Source organism: Camarhynchus parvulus, unplaced genomic scaffold (assembly GCF_901933205.1).
Source record: "Camarhynchus parvulus unplaced genomic scaffold, STF_HiC, whole genome shotgun sequence".
In the NCBI taxonomy this organism is placed as follows: Eukaryota; Metazoa; Chordata; class Aves; order Passeriformes; family Thraupidae; genus Camarhynchus; species Camarhynchus parvulus.
This window is the reverse complement of record NW_022148237.1, coordinates 1058835-1076630: the sequence shown is the minus strand read 5'-3', so window position 1 is coordinate 1076630 and position 17796 is coordinate 1058835. Positions and strand designations below refer to the sequence as shown.

The 17796-nt window shown below is 62.9% G+C and overlaps 2 protein-coding genes and 1 long non-coding RNA gene across 4 annotated transcripts; all 3 read right to left on the bottom strand.

Moving 5' to 3' along the window:
* Positions 1 to 1738: 1738 nt before the first annotated feature.
* On the bottom strand, positions 1739 to 3067 carry LOC115916251. The gene is made up of 2 exons (XR_004061579.1): positions 3008 to 3067; positions 1739 to 2927 (listed from the first exon to the last, which is right to left on the bottom strand). It is a non-coding gene; the product is annotated as an uncharacterized LOC115916251 (long non-coding RNA).
* A 147-nt stretch (positions 3068 to 3214) lies between these two features.
* On the bottom strand, positions 3215 to 10948 carry SYN1 (synapsin I; the record flags this gene model as incomplete). Its single annotated transcript, XM_030969932.1, has 12 exons — positions 10449 to 10948; positions 9664 to 9721; positions 8721 to 8803; positions 7271 to 7424; positions 6710 to 6799; positions 6561 to 6623; positions 6126 to 6272; positions 5467 to 5535; positions 4889 to 4991; positions 4325 to 4462; positions 4165 to 4228; positions 3215 to 3798 (listed from the first exon to the last, which is right to left on the bottom strand). Coding segments are annotated over exons 7-12 (1056 nt in total), but the record flags the coding sequence as incomplete, so codon positions are not given.
* A 301-nt stretch (positions 10949 to 11249) lies between these two features.
* CFP (complement factor properdin) lies at positions 11250 to 17770 on the bottom strand. Of its 2 annotated transcripts, XM_030969974.1 has the most exons (10): positions 17690 to 17770; positions 17010 to 17169; positions 16296 to 16453; positions 15495 to 15674; positions 15071 to 15262; positions 14467 to 14640; positions 13497 to 13694; positions 12510 to 12621; positions 11782 to 11933; positions 11421 to 11560 (listed from the first exon to the last, which is right to left on the bottom strand). In XM_030969974.1, the coding sequence occupies exons 1-10, from the start codon at positions 17757 to 17759 to the stop codon at positions 11541 to 11543; spliced, it is 1416 nt and encodes a 471-aa protein (XP_030825834.1). In that variant the 5' UTR covers positions 17760 to 17770; the 3' UTR covers positions 11421 to 11540. The 2 variants fall into 2 exon arrangements, with proteins under 2 accessions (XP_030825835.1, XP_030825834.1); XM_030969975.1 differs by lacking the exon at positions 11782 to 11933 and having other exon boundaries at positions 11250 to 11560.
* Positions 17771 to 17796: the final 26 nt, after the last annotated feature.

Here is a 17796-nt window from a genome sequence, read left to right as displayed (position 1 = left end):
GCTTGGGTCTGGCAGGCATCCCGATGATCGCCGATTTTCAGGAGCCAGCCGGCCACCTCGGGCCTATGGCCCCCAAACATAAACAACGGGCCTTTCCTCTGAAACAAAACTCACCAGCCCCGGTCCTGATGGCAGATTGTGGGACTCCGTTGGCACTATCAAACCAGCCCGAGTTGGCACTGGTGCCAGCTTGGGTCTGGGAGGCATCCCATGTGACGCCGATTTTCAGGAGCCAGCGGCCACCCGGCCTGTGGCCCCCAAACATAAACAACGGGCCTTTCCCTCTGAAACAAAAAGTCACCAGCCCCGGTCCTTGATGGCAGATTGTGGGACTTCTGTTGGCATCTATCAAACCAGCCCGAGTTGGCACTGGTGCCAGCTTGGGTCTGGGAGGCATCCTGCGTATCGCCGATTTTCAGCAGCCAGCCGGCCACTGTCGGCCAAAGGCCCTCAAATTAGAACAACGGCCTTTTCCTTCTGAGGCAAAAGTCACTAGCCCCGGCTCCTGATGGCAGATTGTAGGACTCCGTTGGTCCTCAATTAGAAACAATGCACAGGATACCAATCCGAGGTGCCCCTGTTGCTGAACCATCTCCAGCACTCATTCCACAGCCAGCAGGTCGTTGTTGGTTCCATTTCTGTTCTGAGGCTTCTCAGGATAAAAAATCCCAGTGAAAGGATTTTCATCAATCCCGTCAGTGCCAGGTGATGGCACAGGCAGCATTGGCTGGCCAAGGTCACTGTGTCATCCCTGCCAGCCCAGGTGTCACAGCAAGGAGGAGAGAGCTCACCCTGTGCACACACAGCCCTGCCAAGGAACAGGCTGCTAAAACAGAGCCGTGCCAAGCATGCCAGTGTCTGCCTGGCAGAGAGGGGACATGAAAAGCCACTGAGGAATCTGCCACGGCCTCCCTGAGCTCTGCCCTGCAGGCCAGGTCATGGACAGCCACTTGTGAAGGCTGCATTTGCTGCCCATCAGCAGACCCAAGCAGCCACAATTTGCAACCCAGGCTGGTTTCATAGAGCCAACCGGCTCCTGCAATCTGCCATGGGAACCTGGGCTGCTGAGTTTTGTGTCCCAGGAAAAAGGGCCAGCGTTGTCGTTTGTGGCCCTCTGGACGGCTGGCTCCTGAAAATCGGCGATACGCAGGATGCCTCCCAGACCCAAGCTGGCACCAGTGCCAACTCGGGCTGCTTTAACAGTGCCAACGGAGTCCCACAATCTGCCATCCGGAACCGGGGCTGGTGAGTTTTGTTTCCAGGGCAAAGGGCAATCAAACCTTCCCACGCGCTAAGTGCGGCCCGAACAATGCGGCCTGAGCTCCTCCCAGCCGTCCCAGATGTCCACAGGTGTACCCAGGTGTCCTCAGATGAGCCCCAGGTATGTCCCAGGTGTGCCCCAGGTATCTCCAGGTGTGTCCCAGCTATCCCCAGGTGCCCCCCGGGTCTCTCCCAGGTGTGCCCAGGCTTCCCCCAAGTGCCCCAGGTGTCCCCAGGTGAGCCCCAAGTGTGCCCGAGCTGTCCCCAGGTCCCTCCCAGGTGTCCCCCAACTGTCCCCAGCTGTCCCCAGGCTCCTCCCAGGTGTCCCCAGGTGCCCCCCAGGTCCCTCCCAACTGTGTCCCAGGTGTGTCCCAGCTGTACCCAGGTGTCCCTAGGTGTGCCCAGGTGTCCCCAGGTGCCTCCCCCCAATTTTGGGGGTCCCACCCAGCCCCGCCCCCTCCATCAGCAGCACCCAGCGCCAGCAGCTCAGGGATTTATTGACCCCGCCCACCTGGGTGAAAGGGGCGGGGGCGAAGCAGGGTGTGCCCGAGGGGGCGTGGCCAAGCGGGGGGGCGGGGCTTACACACTCACAAGCGCACACTGAGAGACCCCCACCAGAATTGGGGGAAAGAGGGGCTTGGCGAGCACAGAGCAAGGGGGGAGGGGAACGCCGGGGGGATTTGTGGGGTCCTGAACCCCTGGGACCCCTCCAAGATGGATTTGGGGGGTCCTGGGGGGAATTTTGGGGGGTTCCGGGTGGATTTGGGGCATTCCCAGGGGGATTTGGGGACCTGAACCTCTGGGACCCCTCCCCAAAATCGATTTGGGGGGTCCTGGGTGGATTTTGGAGAGTCCCGGGTGGATTTTGGGGGTCCTGAACCCCTGGGACCCTCCCCAAGATGGATTTGGGGGGTCCTGGGTGGATTTTGGGGTGAATTTCCAGGTGTTCCAGGCACCCAACCCCCCCCCCGATGTGGAATTTGTGGGGTTACAAAGCAGGGATGGATTTGGGGGTGTCCCAAAGGGATTTTGGGGTGTTCTGGGGGCTTTTGGGGGCATCCCCACGGAAGTGTTGGGAGGCTTCTGGGGTGTCCCCAGGGGAATATTGGGGTGTCCCCAGGGGATTTTTGGGGTGTCCGCAGGTGGATTTTTGGGGTCCACCAGGGAGGTTTGGGAGGAATTTCTGGGATGTTCCCTGGGGGGGTTTTGGGAAGTCCTTGGGGGCATTTATGGGGCACCCCCGGTTGTATTTTGGGGCTCCCCCGGTGATATTTTGGGGTGCCCCTGGGGGAAATTTTGGGGTGCCCCGGGTGGGGTTTGGAGGGCATTTTTGGGGTGCCCCAAGGCAGTTTTAGGGAGTTTTTAGGGCACCCCCAAGTGGATTTTTGGGGTGTCCTGGAAGGGATTTTGGGCTGCTCCCAGTGGTATTTGAGGGTGCCCCCCAGGAGGATTTTTGGGGTGTCCCCGTTGATATTTTGGAGCTCCCCAGGGGTGTGTTTGGGGTTCCACGGGTGTGTTTTTGGGGTACCCCCGGTGGGATTTTTGGGGAGCCATGTCGGTGTTTTTGGGGCACCCCCCGTGTGTTTGGGGCTCAGTCGGAGAAGAGGCTGGCGAAGCTCTGCCGCAGCGCCCGCAGGCTCTCGGGGGGGCCCTGCTCGGGGGCGGGGCTGCGGAATTTGGGGGTTCAGGGGGGTCCAGGGGGCGGGGCCTCGCCCCTCTACCCCCCCAGAGCCCCCCCCCGACTTACCTGGGGGGAGGGGCAGAGCCGGGTTTGGGGGCCAGCGCCGGTTTGGGGGCGATGGGCGGGGCCTGGGGGCGGGGCTGGCGTGTGGTGGGAGGGGCCTGCGGGCCGGGGGGCGGGGCGTGGCAGAGGAGGGCGGGGCTTGGGGGCGGGGCTGGGGAACGGAGGGGGAGCGCTGGAGGCGGGGCTGGGGGAAGTGGGCGGGGCTTGGGGGCGGGGCTGGGGTGACGTCGCCGGGCCTGGGGGGCGGGGGTGAGGGGAGGAGGTGGGCGGGGCTTGGGGGCGGGGCTGTGGAGTAGGCGGGGCCTGTGGCCTTGGCTGCGGGGACACAGCTGGGCCTGGTGGGCGGGGCTGAGAACTGGGCAGGGTTTGAGGGCGGGGCTGGGGTGTGGGAGAAATTTGTGGGCGTGGCTGCGGGGATGTGGGCGGGGCCTGTGGGCGGGGCTGCGGGCTGGGTGGGCGTGGCTGAGGCGCCGAGGCAGCCAGAGGTGGGCGGGGCTGTGAAGTGGGCGGGGCTTGCGGGTGTGGCTGTGGCGAGCTGGGCGGGGTTTGTGGGCGGGGCTGAGCCGGGCTGGGCGGGGTTTGTGGGCGTGGCTGTGGGGAAGTGGGGCGGGGCTGGGGCGTGGCCGTTGGGGTTTGGGGGCGGGGTTGTGCACCCTGTGGGCGTGGCTGGGCGGGGCCTCGGGGCTGGGCGGGGCCTGGTTGGGTGGGGTGTGGTGAAGCTCCACCCATTTGTGGGCGGGGCTGCCCCTGCGGCTGGGGGCGGGGCTGGGCAGGTCCGGACGGGGGCGGAGCACCTGGAGGGAAGAAAAACACCTGAGGGGGCGGGGCTTGAGGCAGGTAAGGTCTCAATTTTGGCCAAAATCCCTCAATTTTGGGGGCGTGGGGGCAGATTTGGGGTGTCCCAGGGGCAGGAGGGGCTCCCCCAAATTTAGTTGTCTGGAACAATTTTTAAGAATTATTTAAAATTTAGCAAATGTTATGAATTGGGGCAAATTTGAGGAGGAATTTTTGGAAACCCCCGATTTTTCTGAGTTCCATTATGGCGAAAATTTTCCCATTTTGAGCAAAATCAGATCCCTAAAATTTCAAGACATAAATCCCAAAATTCCGGATTTTTGGGGGCTCGCAAAATTTTTTGGGGTTGGGGAGGGGTCACTCACCCTGGGGTTGGGGTCTCTGCTGGGGGGGGGTCCCCGGCCGGGGGGTCCCCGACGTCACCGACACCTGCAGGGCACAAAGGAGGGGGGGGTGGGGGGCGGGGTTTCAGTTTTGGGGGGTCCAGAAGGCCCCTGGAGGGGGGTGGGGGGGAGGTGCGGTTACCTGTGGGCGTGGCCGGGCGGGGGAGGGGCTGCGGGGGCGGGGAAGCTCCTCCCTCATCCGCTCCAGCACCAACTCCACGATCTGGGCCTGGTCCTCGGCCGCGCCCGGGCCCAGCAGGGGCAGCCACGAGCCCAGCACCTGCAGGTGGGCGGGGCTTAGATGTGGGAGTGGCTCAGGTGTGCCCCAGGTGTGCCCCAGGCATCTCAGGTGTGCCCCAGGTGTGCCCCAGGTGTCGGGAGTGGGGCCCCCCAGGTGTATGGGAGGACACCAAGTGTCTCAGGTGCATTCCAGGTGTATCCCAGGTGTGCCCCAGGTGTGCCTAGGTGATCTCCAGGTGTCTCCCAGATGTTCCCCAGGTGTGCCCAGGTGTGTCCAGGTGTGTCCCCAGTGTCCCAGCTGTGCCCAAGTGATCTCCAGGTGTTTCCCAGCTGTGCCCACCTGTCCCAACCTGTCCCCAGCCATGCCCAGGTATGCCCCAGGCGTCCTCCAGGTGTGCCCCACATCCCTCAGGTGTCCCCCAGCCATGCCCAGCCGTGCCCAGCTGTGCCCAGGTGTGCCGGGTACCTGCACGATCTGCTCCTGCCCGTCGGGGCCCCTCAGCGCCTCCACCCCGCAGATGTCGACGCCTCCGAAGAGGCCGGCGCAGGCATCGACCCACGCCCGGTGCCTGCCGAGGGAGGGGCGGGGCTCAGCGGCCACACCAACTGCCCCTGGCCACACCCCCTCGCATTGCCCACACCCCCTCGGGCTGAGCAGAGCCCTGCACAAAGCCCCGCCCCTTTCCAAATGGCCACGCCCACAACATCCCCACCAGTCACTGCCCTTTTGATGGCCATGCCCATCTAAGCCACGCACTTCACACATAGCCCCACCCCTCTATCAATAACCCCGCCCCTCACTGCATAGCCACGCCCCTTCTCTGACAGTCACACCCCCTTCATGCTAGCCCCACCCCTTCCTGCATAGCCACACCCCTTTCCTCATAGCCCTGCCCTTCTAACCACGCCCCGTTTGTGCTAGCCCCATCCCTTCCTGCATAGCCACGCCCCTTCTCTCATAGCCACACCTCATTGCTGCACCACCCCCACCACACAGCCCCTCCCAAAGCCACGCCCCTTTTAGCCCCGCCCCCTCGCACTCACCTGGGGCTGAGAGCGACCGGCTCCACCTGTGGCCCCTCCCCCGCGGTGTCCCCGCCCCCCAGGGACCACCTGGGGAGACACTGGGGGTCAGCAGGGCCCCTCCCCCACTCACACAAGCCCCGCCCCTTCACAGACCACGCTCCCTGGCTGAGGCCCCGCCCATTCCTGCAGACCCTGCCCCGAAGTACACCAAGCCCCTCCCCCAAACCCTGAGCCACGCCTAGGCCCCGCCCTCATACTGAGGCCACGCCTCCATGTGTAGCCACGCCCCCAAGGTGAAAGCCCCTTGTGCCATGATTATCACCCCAAGCCCCGCCCCTGAGAGAAGCCCCGCCCTCAGAATGAACCCTCCCAGTGCTCCCAGTCTCACCACAGGGCTCTGCACTGGTCCCACAGTTCCATCCCAGTCCCTCCCAGTGTTCCCAGTCCCATTCCCAGTTTTTGCCAGTGCTCCCAGTCCCCCCAGTGCCCCCAGTCTCACCGCAGGGCTCTGCACTGGTCCCACAATCCCATCCCAGTCCCATTCCCAGTGTTCCCAGTCCTTCCCAGTCCCCCCAGTCCCATTCCCAATCCCATTCCCAATCCCATTCCCAGTCCCTCCCAGTGTTCCCAGTCCCATTCCCAGTTTCTCCCAGTGTTCCCAGTGCCCCCAGTCTCACCGCAGGGCTCTGTACTGGTCCCCGATCCTCTGCACCCGCAGCCGCTCGGTTCCCACGGGGCCCCCCTGCAGCAGCGCCCCCGCCCGGGCCCCGCCCATGGCAGCGGCCACCGCGTCCAGCACCTGCGACGCGGGAGCCCACGCGCACCTGGACAGGGGAGGGACAGGTGAGACAGGGGGGACAGGTGAGACCAAAGGGGACAGGTAAGGGACAGGTGAGGTGGGACACATTGAACCACACCCACACAGAGCCACACCCACTGAGCTGCACGCAATGCCACAGCCACGCTGAGCCACACCCATACAGAGCCACACCCTGCTGGCCACGCCCACAGAGCCACACCCATATGCAGAGCCACGCCCATATAGAACCACACCCACTCGTCGAGCCACGCCCACCTCAGGCCCCGCCCCACAGAGGCCCCGCCCCACTCACCTGTCCCACCCCGGCGGGGGCCGGGCTGAGCGTCACCGTCATGGGGAAGGTGGGGGCGGTGAGCTGGGGACACCAGTGACACCAGTTAGAGACCAGTTAGAGACCAGTGACACCATTCCCAGTCCCTCCCAGTCCCTCCCAGTGCTCACCAGTCCCCGGGGCCGGTTGCAGAAGCGCTGGGGCACCAGTGGAAAGGCCTCATGGCCCAGTTCCCGCTGCAGCCGAGCCAACTGGGCAAACTGGGAGCAACTGGGAATGTCAGGGCCCGGCCAAGAGCCCTGCCCAGTGCTCCCAGTATCGCTCCCAGTTCCCTCCCAGTTCATTCTACACCCTCCCAGTGTCTCCCAAATCCTCTCCCAGTGCCTCCCAGTGCCATCCCGTCCCCCCTCGCAATCCCCCCCAATCCCATCCCAGTGCTTCCAGTCCATCCCAGTCCTCCCCAATCCCCTCCCAGTGCCCCCAGTTCCCCCACCCAGTCCCTCCCAGTGCCCCAGTTCCCTTTCCCATTCCTGCCCAGTCCCTCCCAGTTCCTTCCCATTCTTTCCCTGTGCCCTCCAAAATCCCCTCCCAGTGTCTCCCAGTTTCTCCCAGTCCATCCCAGTCCCCCCATTCCCTCTCCCAGTCCTCCCAATCCGTTCCCAGTGCCCCCAGTTCCCCTCCCAGTCGCTCCCAGTCGCTCCCAGTCCCTCCCAGTCGCTCCCAGTTCTCACCAGGCAGGGTTGGTGGCTGAAGCCGTACAGGGCGGGGATGGGGTCGCTGCCCGGGACCCCCCCCAGGTGCAATCCCACCAGCAGCCGCCGGGGGGCGCCACCCGCGCCGCCCTCGGGCTCCTCCCGCACCAGCACAAAATCGGGGCGCACCTTCCTGGAGGGGGGGGGAGGGAGGACAGGGGGGGCTCAGGGGGTCCCCAAATCCCCCCGAACCCCTCCCGAAATCACAAACACCAAAATTCAAAAAAATTTTTTAAAAAATCCGTGCAAAAAATGAGATTTTTCCCTACAAATTTTGATTTTTTTTCACCCTAAATTTCAAGGTAAAATCCCCCCCCTTGAACCCCAAAATTTGGAATATATGCCCCAAATCCCCCTGAACCCTCCTCCACATCCCAACCCCTAAAATCCCTCCCCCCCAAAAAAAAAATCTTAGATTTTTTTTCCTGAAAATTTTGGGTTTTCACCCTAAATTTGAGGGTAAAATGGGTAAAATCCTCCCTCCCGCACCCCAAAATTTGGAATTTGTGCCCCAAATTCTCCTCAAATCCGCCCCCCCGATCTTCCTTTGAACCCTGAAATTCACAGCCAGAACCCCAAATTCAGCCTTACATTGAGGGTGGAAGACCCAGCCCCCCAATTTTAACCCCAAAATTAAGGAGGGGACCCCAAATTTCATCCCTAAAATAAGAGAAGGACCTCAAACTCCACCCCAAAATAAAGAGGGGATCCCAAATCCAGCCCCAAAATAAGGAGGGGACCCCAAATCCAGCCCCAAAAAGGAGAAGGGAATCCTAAATTAAGCCCAAAATTAAGGAGGGGACCCCAAACTCCACCCCAAAAGGAGGGGACCCCAAATGTCAGCTACAAGAAGGAGAAGAGAGCCCCAGATTTCAGCCCCAAAATTGAGGGGAGCACACCCAGCACCCCAAAATAAGGAGGGAACCCCAAATTCAGCCCCAAAAAGGGAGGGGACCCCAAATTCCACCCCAAAATTAAGGAGGGGGAACCCAGCACCCCAAATTCAGCCTTAAATTAAAGAGGGAACCCCAAATTCAGCCATAAATTGAGGAGAGAACCCCAAATTAAGCCCAAAATTAAGGACAGGACCCCAAATTCCACACCAAAACTGAGGAAGGAGAACCCAGCCCCCCAAATTCAGCCCCAAAATTGAGAAGAGAACCCCAAAACTGAGGAAGGAACCCCAAATCCAGCCCCAAAAATGAGGGGGAACCCCAGATTAAGCCCAAAATAAAGGAGGGACCCCAAATTCAGCCATAAATTGAGGAGGGAACCCCAAATTCCACCCCAAAAAAAGGGGGGACCCCAAATTTCATCCCTAAATTGAGGAGGGGACCCCAAATTCCACCCCAAAAGGAGGGAGAACCCCAAATTAAGCCCAAAATTAAGGAGGGGACCCCAAATTTGGGGAGGGGTCCCCCTGTGGTACCTGGCGCCGCCCCGGGCAGGGTCGATGCTGACGCTGAGGGCGCCGTGGGTGGAGGCGGCCAAGGAGAGCTCCGAGAACTGGGCCTGGGGGACCCCAAAATCCAGGGGGGGACACCCCAAAAACCGCCGGGGGCCCCCCAAAACCTCCCTGGGACCCCTCAGTCCCGCCCCAAACCTGGCCAGGGCCCCAAATCGGGTTAAAAAAAAGAGATTTTTTTAGGAAAAATTCACATGGGAGGGGTTCAAAATTCACTGACATTTAGGAGGGCCACCCCCCCCACCACAAAATTCTGGCTGTTCCCCCCAAAAATTTGTCCTGAACCCCCAAATTTTATGGAGGAATTGGGGGGTTTAGGAAGCCGGACCTCAAAATCTCCAGGGAACCCCAAAATCTTTGAATTGAGGGAGACAAGATTTTGGAGCACCTCAAAATTTCCTTTAAGGGGCCCCAAAATTTCTCATGGGAACCCCAAAAATCTTTGAATTGAGACAAGATTTGGGAGCAGCCCAAATTTTCCCTTAAGAGACCCCAAAATTTTTCTCGGGGACCCCAAAATTTCCTTGAGGGGACCCCAAATCCTCCCTAAACCTGAACCCCAAAACTGGGGAGGGATGGGAGGTTCAGAAAACCCCAAAATTTGGGCCAGGCCCCATAATCCAGGGAAATCCCAAATGCAGAACCCCCAAAATCTCCCCGAATCACCCCTCCCCCAAAACCAACCCAAACCCCAAATCTGGGGGGGACCCCAAAACCTGAGGAGACCCCAAAGCATCGAGAGACCCCAAATTTTAGGAGTGACCCCAAATCTGGGGGGGGGGGGGGGAACCCCAAACTTTTGAGAGAGCCCAAATTTTTAAGGGAGGGGTCCCAAAATCAGAGAGGGGAGACCCTGAATTTTTAAGGGGGGAACCCAAAATTTAAGGGGGGGGTCCCCAAAACTCACCTGCTCCACCCTCAGCTCCACGTCCCCGTGCACGGATTTGCCCTTGAAGGGTTTCACCCTGGGGTGGGGGCGGAACCCCAAAATTAGAGAGACCCGCCCCCAAAATTCCCATCTCCCATCCCCAAATTATTCCCCAAATCCCCCACCCCAATTAAACCCCACAGGTGGCCCCAAAAATTTGAGACCCCTCCAAAAACTGAGACCCCCCCCACCCAAAAATTTGAAACCCTCCCAAAATTTGAACCCCTTCCCCTCAAATCTGAACCCCCCCCCAAAAAATCTGAGACCCCTCCCCCCGAAAATCGGAACCCTCCCAAATTTCCTCCCCCCCCTCCCCAAAACACCAAGGGGGTCCCAAAGGAGATTTGGGGGGGCCCAGGGTGGGGGAGGGGCATTGGGGGAGTCAGTCACAGGAAGGGGAATTTGGGGGGGGGGGCATTATTGGGAATTTGGGGGGGGTCCCAAGAAGGGGGAATTTGATGGGGTCCCATGATGGGGGGAATTTGGAGGAGGGTCTCCATCTGTGGAATTTGGGGGGGTCCCAGGAGTGGAGGATTTGGGGAGGGGTCCCCATCACTACTGATATTTGGGGGGGGTCCCATGAGGGCGGGATTTTGGGGGGGTCTCAGGACTGTAATTTGGGGGAGTCCCATGATTGTAACTTGGGGGGTCCCAGAAAGGGGGATTTGGGGGGGTCCATGATGGGGGAATTTAGAGGGGGGTCTCAGGATGAGAATTTGGGGGGTCCCACGAGGGAGGGATTTAGGGGGGGTCCCCGTACGTACCAGTCCGTGCCGGGGGGCGATCACGAGCAGCAGCGGCGCCGTGGGGGAGGGGTCCGCGGGGGTCTCCCCGCCCCTCCCCCAGCTGGGGGGGGGTCTCCTCCCATCCCCCCCCCCGCCAAGAAATTCCCGTCCGAGAGGCGGCGCCGCAGGAACTCCATCACCGGGGGCGGGGGGGTCCTGGGGGGTCCTGGGGGGGTTTTGAGGGGGTCTGGGGGGGTTTTGGGGGGGGGGTCTCACCTGGGGGTCACCTGTAGGATCACCTGGGATTTACCTGAGGGGGGTTCTGGGGGAATTTGGGGGGGTCCTGGGGGGGGGGCAGGGCTATAGGGGGAAGTCCTATAGGGGATGGGGGGAGGGGGATGGGGGGATGGGGAGGGGGCTTATGGGGGAAGGGACCCCGGGAAATGCGGATCTATGGGGGGAGGGGGGAGGCCGGGTCCTATAGGGGATGGGGGGGGTTTGGGGAGGGGTCTCCAGGGGATGGGGAGGGGGCGGAGGGGCCGGAGCCGCTGCCGGGGGGTCCCTGGGGGGGGGGGGGAAGGGGGGTGGGGACCCTCTGGGCTGAGCCCCAAAAATCCCCCCCCCAAAAAATCCCACCCTAGAGCTCCATCCCCCCCCAAAATCCTCCCAAAATCGTTCTAAAAATCCCCCCAAAAAATCCTCCTAAACCCCCCCCCACAAAAATCCTCCTCTAGGGCTCCATCCCCCCAAAATAATCCCCCAAAAAAATTTCCCCCCCAAAAATTCCCCCCCAAAAATCCTCCCCAAAACCATCTCCGGGCGGCCCCGCCCCGCCCACGTCACTTCCGGCCACGCCCAGGACCACGCCCTATAAAGTCGTGGGCGTGGTGTAATGTGACGTCACATCAGCCACACCCCTGGTTCTGCAGAAAGGGGCGGAACCTGGAGGGGTGGTGTCCGTGACGTCATCGCGGAAATTTGCATGCGGCCCCTCCCCCACCGGGATCCCCCCCCTTCCGTGCCCGCCCCTCCCCCACTCGCTCGGAGCCGTTTCGATGCTGGGATTTTATTGGGGGGGAGGGGCCGGGGGGGTTTTGGGGTAAATCCGGGCGGGTTTGGGGTCCCACGAGGTCACCGAGAGTCTCCTTCGTCTGGGGGAGGGGAAGGGGGGGTCAGGGAAGGGACCCCTGCCCCTCCCCCCCCCATGGAACCCACCCTGCCCCTCCCCCCCCGAGGATTCCCTTTGCCCCTCCTCCCCCCATTTGGGGTATTCCCCGCCCCTCCCCCACTCCCCTCCCATTTGCCCCTCCCCCCCAGAACCCAGGGGATCCCCGCCCCTCCCCCCCCCCCGGTGTCCCCTCGCCCCGCGCACCCTCGGGGTGGGGGCAGGGCCGCACGTTCCTGCACGGCTTCGTTTCCTCCAGGCGGAGCCGCTGCCCCTCGAGGGGGGCGCAGAGCGGGCGGGGAGAGCCCCAGAACGAGACCGGGGCGACCCCCGGGGAGCCCACCCGGGGCACCGAGAGCCTGGGGGGGGATTGGGGTCAGCTCTGCCCCATAGGGACCCCACAGACCCCATAGGGATCCCATAGGGACCCCAAGGATCCCATTGACAGCCCACAGACCCCATAGAGACCCCACAGACCCCATAGAGACCCCAAAGATCCCATAGGGACCCCAAAGATCCCACTGACAGCCCACAGACCCCATAGGGACCCCACAGAGAGCCCCGGGGAGCCCACCCGAGGCACTGACAGTCTGGGGGGGGGGATTGGGGTCAGCTCTGCCCCATAGAGACCCCAGAGAGATTCCCCTGGTCCCATAGAGACCCCACAGACTCCACACACCCCATAAATCCCCCCAGCCCCATATCCCACCCCCAGTCCCATAGATCCCCTCCTGGCCCCATAGAAGCCCCACAGATCCCCCCCCAGCCCCACTCACGGGTACTCGGGCAGGCTGGGCCGGCACTCACAGCTGTGGCTGACCCCATAGATCCCCCCAGCCCCATAAATCCCCCCCAACCCCACAGATCCCCCCCAACCCCACAGATCCCCCCCGGCCCCACAGATCCCCCCCGGCCCCACAGATCCCCGCACTTACGGGTAGTCGGGCAGGCTGGGCCGGCACTCGCGGCTGCGGCTCCGGGTGGGCTCGGCCCCGCAGGGGGGGGTGCAGAGCCCCCAGGGGCTCCAGTCTGACCAGTTCCCGCGCACTGGGGGGGGGGGGGGCACAGGGAGCGTCAGCCCCGCCCCACAGCGCCCCATGGGGCAGGGGGGCTGCTGGGGGTGCCCTAGAGGTTCCCCCAGGATCTATAGGGCAGCTCTGAGGAGGTTTTGGGGCTCCCCTTATATCTATGGGGCAGCTCTGGGGTGTTATGGAGCTCACCCAGGATCTATAGGGCAGCTCTAGGGGGTCCCAACACGATCTATGGGGCAGCTCTGAGAAGGTTTTGGGGCTCCCCCTGATCTGTGGGGCAGCTCTGGGGTGCTATAGGTTCCCAGCAGGATCTATGGGGCAGCTGTGGGGTGTTATGGGGCTCCCCCCAGGATCTATAGGGCAGCTGTGGGGCAGCCATGGGGCAGCTGAAGGACAATTTTGGGCTATAGGGCTCCAAATGAGAGCTCTGGGGAAGCTCTGGGGCAGTTTAGGGGCTCCCCTGGATCTATGGGACAGCTCTGGGGAGGTTTTGGGGCTCCCCTTGATGTATGGGGCAGCTGTGGGGCTACCCCAGGATCTATGGGGCAGCCATGGGGAGGTTTCAGGGCTTCCCCCAATCGATGGGGCAGTTCTGGGGTGCTCTGGGTCTCCCCCCCCATTCCATGGGGCAGCTGTGGGGCTATCCCAGGATCCATGGGGCAGCTCTGGGGTGCTCTGGAGCTCCCCCTGGATCTATGGGGCAGCCCTGCAGAGGTTTGGGGTTCCCCCCGGATCCATGGGGCACTCACACACACAGTTCTGGATGCTCGATGGATCCCCCCTGGTCCGTGGGGCAGATCTGGGGTGCTATGGGGCTATGGGGCTATCCCAGGATCTCTGGGGCAGTTCTGGGGTGCTGTGAGGAGCTATGGGGAGCTATGGGGCACTCACACACGCAGTTCTGGACGCTGTAGCAGGCGCGCAGCTCGATGGATCCCCCCTGGTCCGTGGGGCAGGCGGCGCCCCCCGGGCTACGCCCCTCGCAGTCCCGCGTCCGTTTCTGCTGCCCCACGGCCCGGCTGCAGCTGATGTCACCCCAGGGCCGCTGGCAGGGGCTCCAGGGACCCCAGGGACCCCAGAACACCGGGGCTGGGGGGAGATGGGGGTCAGTGGGGAGGGGGACAGCAGGAACAGTGCAGGGATAGAACAGGGACAGCCCAGGGGACACTTCAGGGAAAAGTCAGGGGACAGCGGGGACAAAACAGGAGCTGGGAGCTCCTTTCCTCTTTCCTTTTTCCCTGTTCCTTTTTCCCTTTTCTTTTTCCCTTTTCTTTTTCCTTTTTGCCTTTCCCTTTCTTTTTTCCCCTTTTTTTTTCCCTTCTCTTTTCCTTTTTCTCTATAGTTTTCCTTTTTTGCTTTTATTTTCCCTTTTATATTTTCCTTTCCTTTTCTTTATTCACTTTTTCCTTTTGCCTTTTCCTTTTCACTTCCCCTTCCACTTTCCCATTTCCCCTTCCACTTTCCCTTTCCATCATTTTTCCTTTCCTTCCCTTTCCCTCCTTTTATTTTTTTTTCTCTTTTCCCTTTTTACATTTCGCTCTTTTTTTCACTTTTCCCCTTCCTTATTTTCCCTCTTTTTCTTTTGCTTTTCCCTTCTCCCTTTTCCCCTTCCTTATTCCCTTTCTTTTCCCGTTTTCCTTTTATTTTCCCTTTCAAAGCCCCGCCCACCCCAAAACCACACCCACTCCGAAACCACGCCCACAAACCCCACCCAATCAAACCCCACCCACCAGACCACGCCCCACCTTTAAACCCCGCCCTTCAACCCAAAATACCACGCCTACACAGCCACACCCATTTAAGCCCCGCCCCACGCAACCACACCCATTTAGGCCCCGCCCCTTTAGGCCCCGCCCCTCACCTGGGCAGGGGTCGCGGGGTCCGCAGAGCCCCCGCCGGCTCCGGGGTCCCTCGCAGCCCCTCCCGCCGTGTTTTGGGGAGGGGGCGTCGCAGGAGCGGCGCTGAACGACCCCGCCCAGGCCGCACGTGACCGGGCAGGGCGTGGCCGGAGACCACGCCCCCCACGCGCCGTCCACTGTGGGGGGAAGGGAGGGGTCAGAGTGGGGGCGGAGGGGGTGTCCCGGAAGTCCCGAGGGGTTTTCGGGGGGTCCTGAGGGTTCTTGGGGGGTCCCAAAGGATCCTAGGGGGTTAGGAGGGGTCTTGGGGGTCCAAGGAGTCTCAGGGTTTGGGGGGGTTTGGGGGTCTTGGGGGGTCCTGGGCAGATCTGGGGGGGGGTCTCAAGGAGTTCTTGGAGGTCTCGGAGGGTCCCGGGGGGTCTCAGGGTATCCCGGAGGTCCCGGGGAACTCAAGGGATCCTGGGGGTCTCGGGGGGCCCTGAAGGGTTTCGGGGGGTCCCGGTGGTCCCGGGGGTCTCAGAGGTTCCCGGGGAGGGTCTCAGGGGTCCCGGGGATCCTGAGGGGTCCCGGTGGTCTCAGGGGTTCCCGGGGGGATCCCGGGGCTCTCACCGGGGCAGGGCGGCAGCCCCGGGCAGGGCTCGCTGTCGGCGCCGTTGCCGGGGCACGGCGCTCCGGGCGGGTCCCGCGATGGCTCCGGGGAATCGCAGCGGCGGCGGCGGCTCCGCCCCGGGCCCGGCCCCGCCCCCCGGCAGGACCCCGAGCACGGACCCCAGGGCCCCCACGGGCCCCACGCGCCGGCCACTGCGGGGGGCGGGGTCAGGGGAGGCTCCGCCCCACCGCATCCCGCCCCCTCCCCACCTTCACACCCTCCCCTCCCCCAAATCTCTCACGGGGGGAATCCCGAAGGGTCCTGGGGTTCTCCCCCTCCCCCCCACTTCACACCTTGCCGCCCCCTCCCCCACTTTTTTCCGCTCCCCTCCCCCCGATCTCCCTCCCTGTGCCCCTCCCCCTCCCCTTTTCCCCTCCCCCTCACCGGGGCAGGTCCCCGCTGTCCCCTCGCACTCTCTCGTGTCCTCGCTGTCGCCGGGCCCGCAGGTGGCCCCGCACTGGGGGGAGGGGCTGGAGCAGCTGCGGTGGCGCCGCTGGGCCCCGCCCCGCCCGCAGGTGACAGAGCAGCGACCCCAGGGGGACCACGGGCCCCAAATCCCCGCGTCTGGCAGGGACAGGGACACGGTGTCACACGGTGTCCCCAAATCCCAGTGTCACACGGCATCCCCAGTGCCACTGTGTCACTCTGTGTTCCCAAATCCCCTCCTTGTCCCCAAATCCCACTGTGTCACCCTGTGTCACCTCACTGTCCCCAATCCCACTGTGTCACCTCATTGTCCCCAAATCCCCCCACCAATGTCCCCAGTCCTGCAGTGTCAAACTGTGTCCCTAAATCCCACTGTGTCACCCCGGTGTCCCCAAATCCCAAAGTGTCACTGCCCTCCGTGTCATTGCCCTGTCCCCAACCCCACAGTGTCACCTCACCGTCCCTAAATCCCATTGTGTCACCCCCCTCCGTGTCACCTCACTGTCCCCAGTCCCAAAGTGTCACCTCATTGTCCCCAAATCCACAGTGTCACCTCACTGTCCTCAAATCCCCCCTCATCCCCAAATCCTGCAGTGTCACCCTTCTCCGTGTCACCCCGTGTCCCCAAATCCCACAGCGTCATCACCGCCATGTCCCCCCCATGTCCCCATGTCCTCCAGCGTGCCAATGTCCCCATGTCGCACTCATGTCCCCGTGTCCCCCACTGTGCCAATGTCCCCATTTGTCCCCATGTCCCACCAGGACAGCAGCCCATGTCACACGCCCTCAGCTGCCACTCGGTGCTGTCCCCTGCGTGTCCCCCGCCGTGGCCGCGGCTGCGTCCCCTCCTCTGTGTCCCCTCGTCACACGACACCGAGCAGCTGCTCCAGGGCTCCCACGGCCCCCAGGCCCCGGCACTGCCACGGGGACAGCGGCGTCACCTGGGGCCACTCAGTGTCACCCGGGGTCATCAGGGGTCACCCAGGGTCAGCTGGGGTCACCGAGGCCACTCGGTGTAGCCCAGGGGTCACGTGGGGTCTCCTGGGTCATCAGAGGTCACTCAGGGTCACCTGGGGTGACCAGGCCCACTGAGGTCACTCAATGCCACGCGGGGTCACTGGGGTCACCCCGGGGTCACCTGGGGTCACCAGGGCCACCAGGGTGTCACCTGAGGTCACTCAGGGTCACCTGGTGTCCCCCAGCCCCTCCCAGTGTCCCCAGGTGTGGGTGGGGCTGGAGTGGGAGGGCATTGTTGGGATGGGCGTGGTTTAGACAATATGGGTGTGGCTTGTAGTGGGTGTGGCCTTTTGGTGGGTGGGGCTCAATGTGGGCGGGGCTGCCGTTTTGGGGCGTGGCCACAGGGCAGGTGGGCGTGGCTTAGGCTGGTGTAGCTGACAATGGGTGTGGCCATTGGTGGGCGTGCTCGGGGTGGGCGTGGTCATGGTGGGCGTGACCATAGTGGACGTGTCTGACCGGCAGCTGCGGCAGTGGCCGTGTGGGCGGAGCCTGTAGCCGTAGGCGTGGTTCAGGCAGCAATCGGCCAATGGCAGCGGCTCCTCCCCCAGCGGCTCCACGCAGGCCCCGCCCTCTCCGTCCTCCTCCAATCGAGTGAAGCACCAGACGGGCGTGGCCGCTGGGGGCGGGGCCAGGGGTCACTTCCAGGTCACCAGTGCTCCCAGTATCGCCCAGTATGGCCCAATCCCTTCTGCCGGCTCCAGTTCCTCCCAGCCCCTCCCAGCCCCTCCCAGTTCCTCTGTCCCCAGTCCCTCCCAGTTCCTCCCAGTACTCCCAGTTCCCCCCAGTAACCCTTAAGCCTCCACTCCCCCCTCCCTCTACCCAGCTCCCAGTGCCCCCAGTTCCCACCAGGACCCTCCCAGTACCCCCAGCAAACCCAGTTCCTCCCCCAGTGCTCCCAGTTCCCCCCTTCCCAGTGCTCCCAGCGCTCCCAGTACCACCGTGTCCCATCCCAGTTCCCCCAGTGCCCCCTCCCAGTGCTCCCAGTTTGTGCTCCCAGGGCTCCCAGTTTGTGCTCCCAGTTTCCCCAGTACTGCCATGTCCCGTCCCAGTCCCCCCAGTGTTCCCAGTTTGTGCTCCCAGTGTTCCCAGTTTGTGCTCCCAGTTTCCGCTCCCAGTGCTCCCAGTTCCCCCAGTACCGCCGTGTCCCGGGCTCCCGCTGTGGGTCAGGAGCAGCCCCAGCACCAGGAGCAGCCCCGGGGCCGCCATGGGTGCGGTGGGGGAGGGGCAGCTCGGGAGTGTCCCC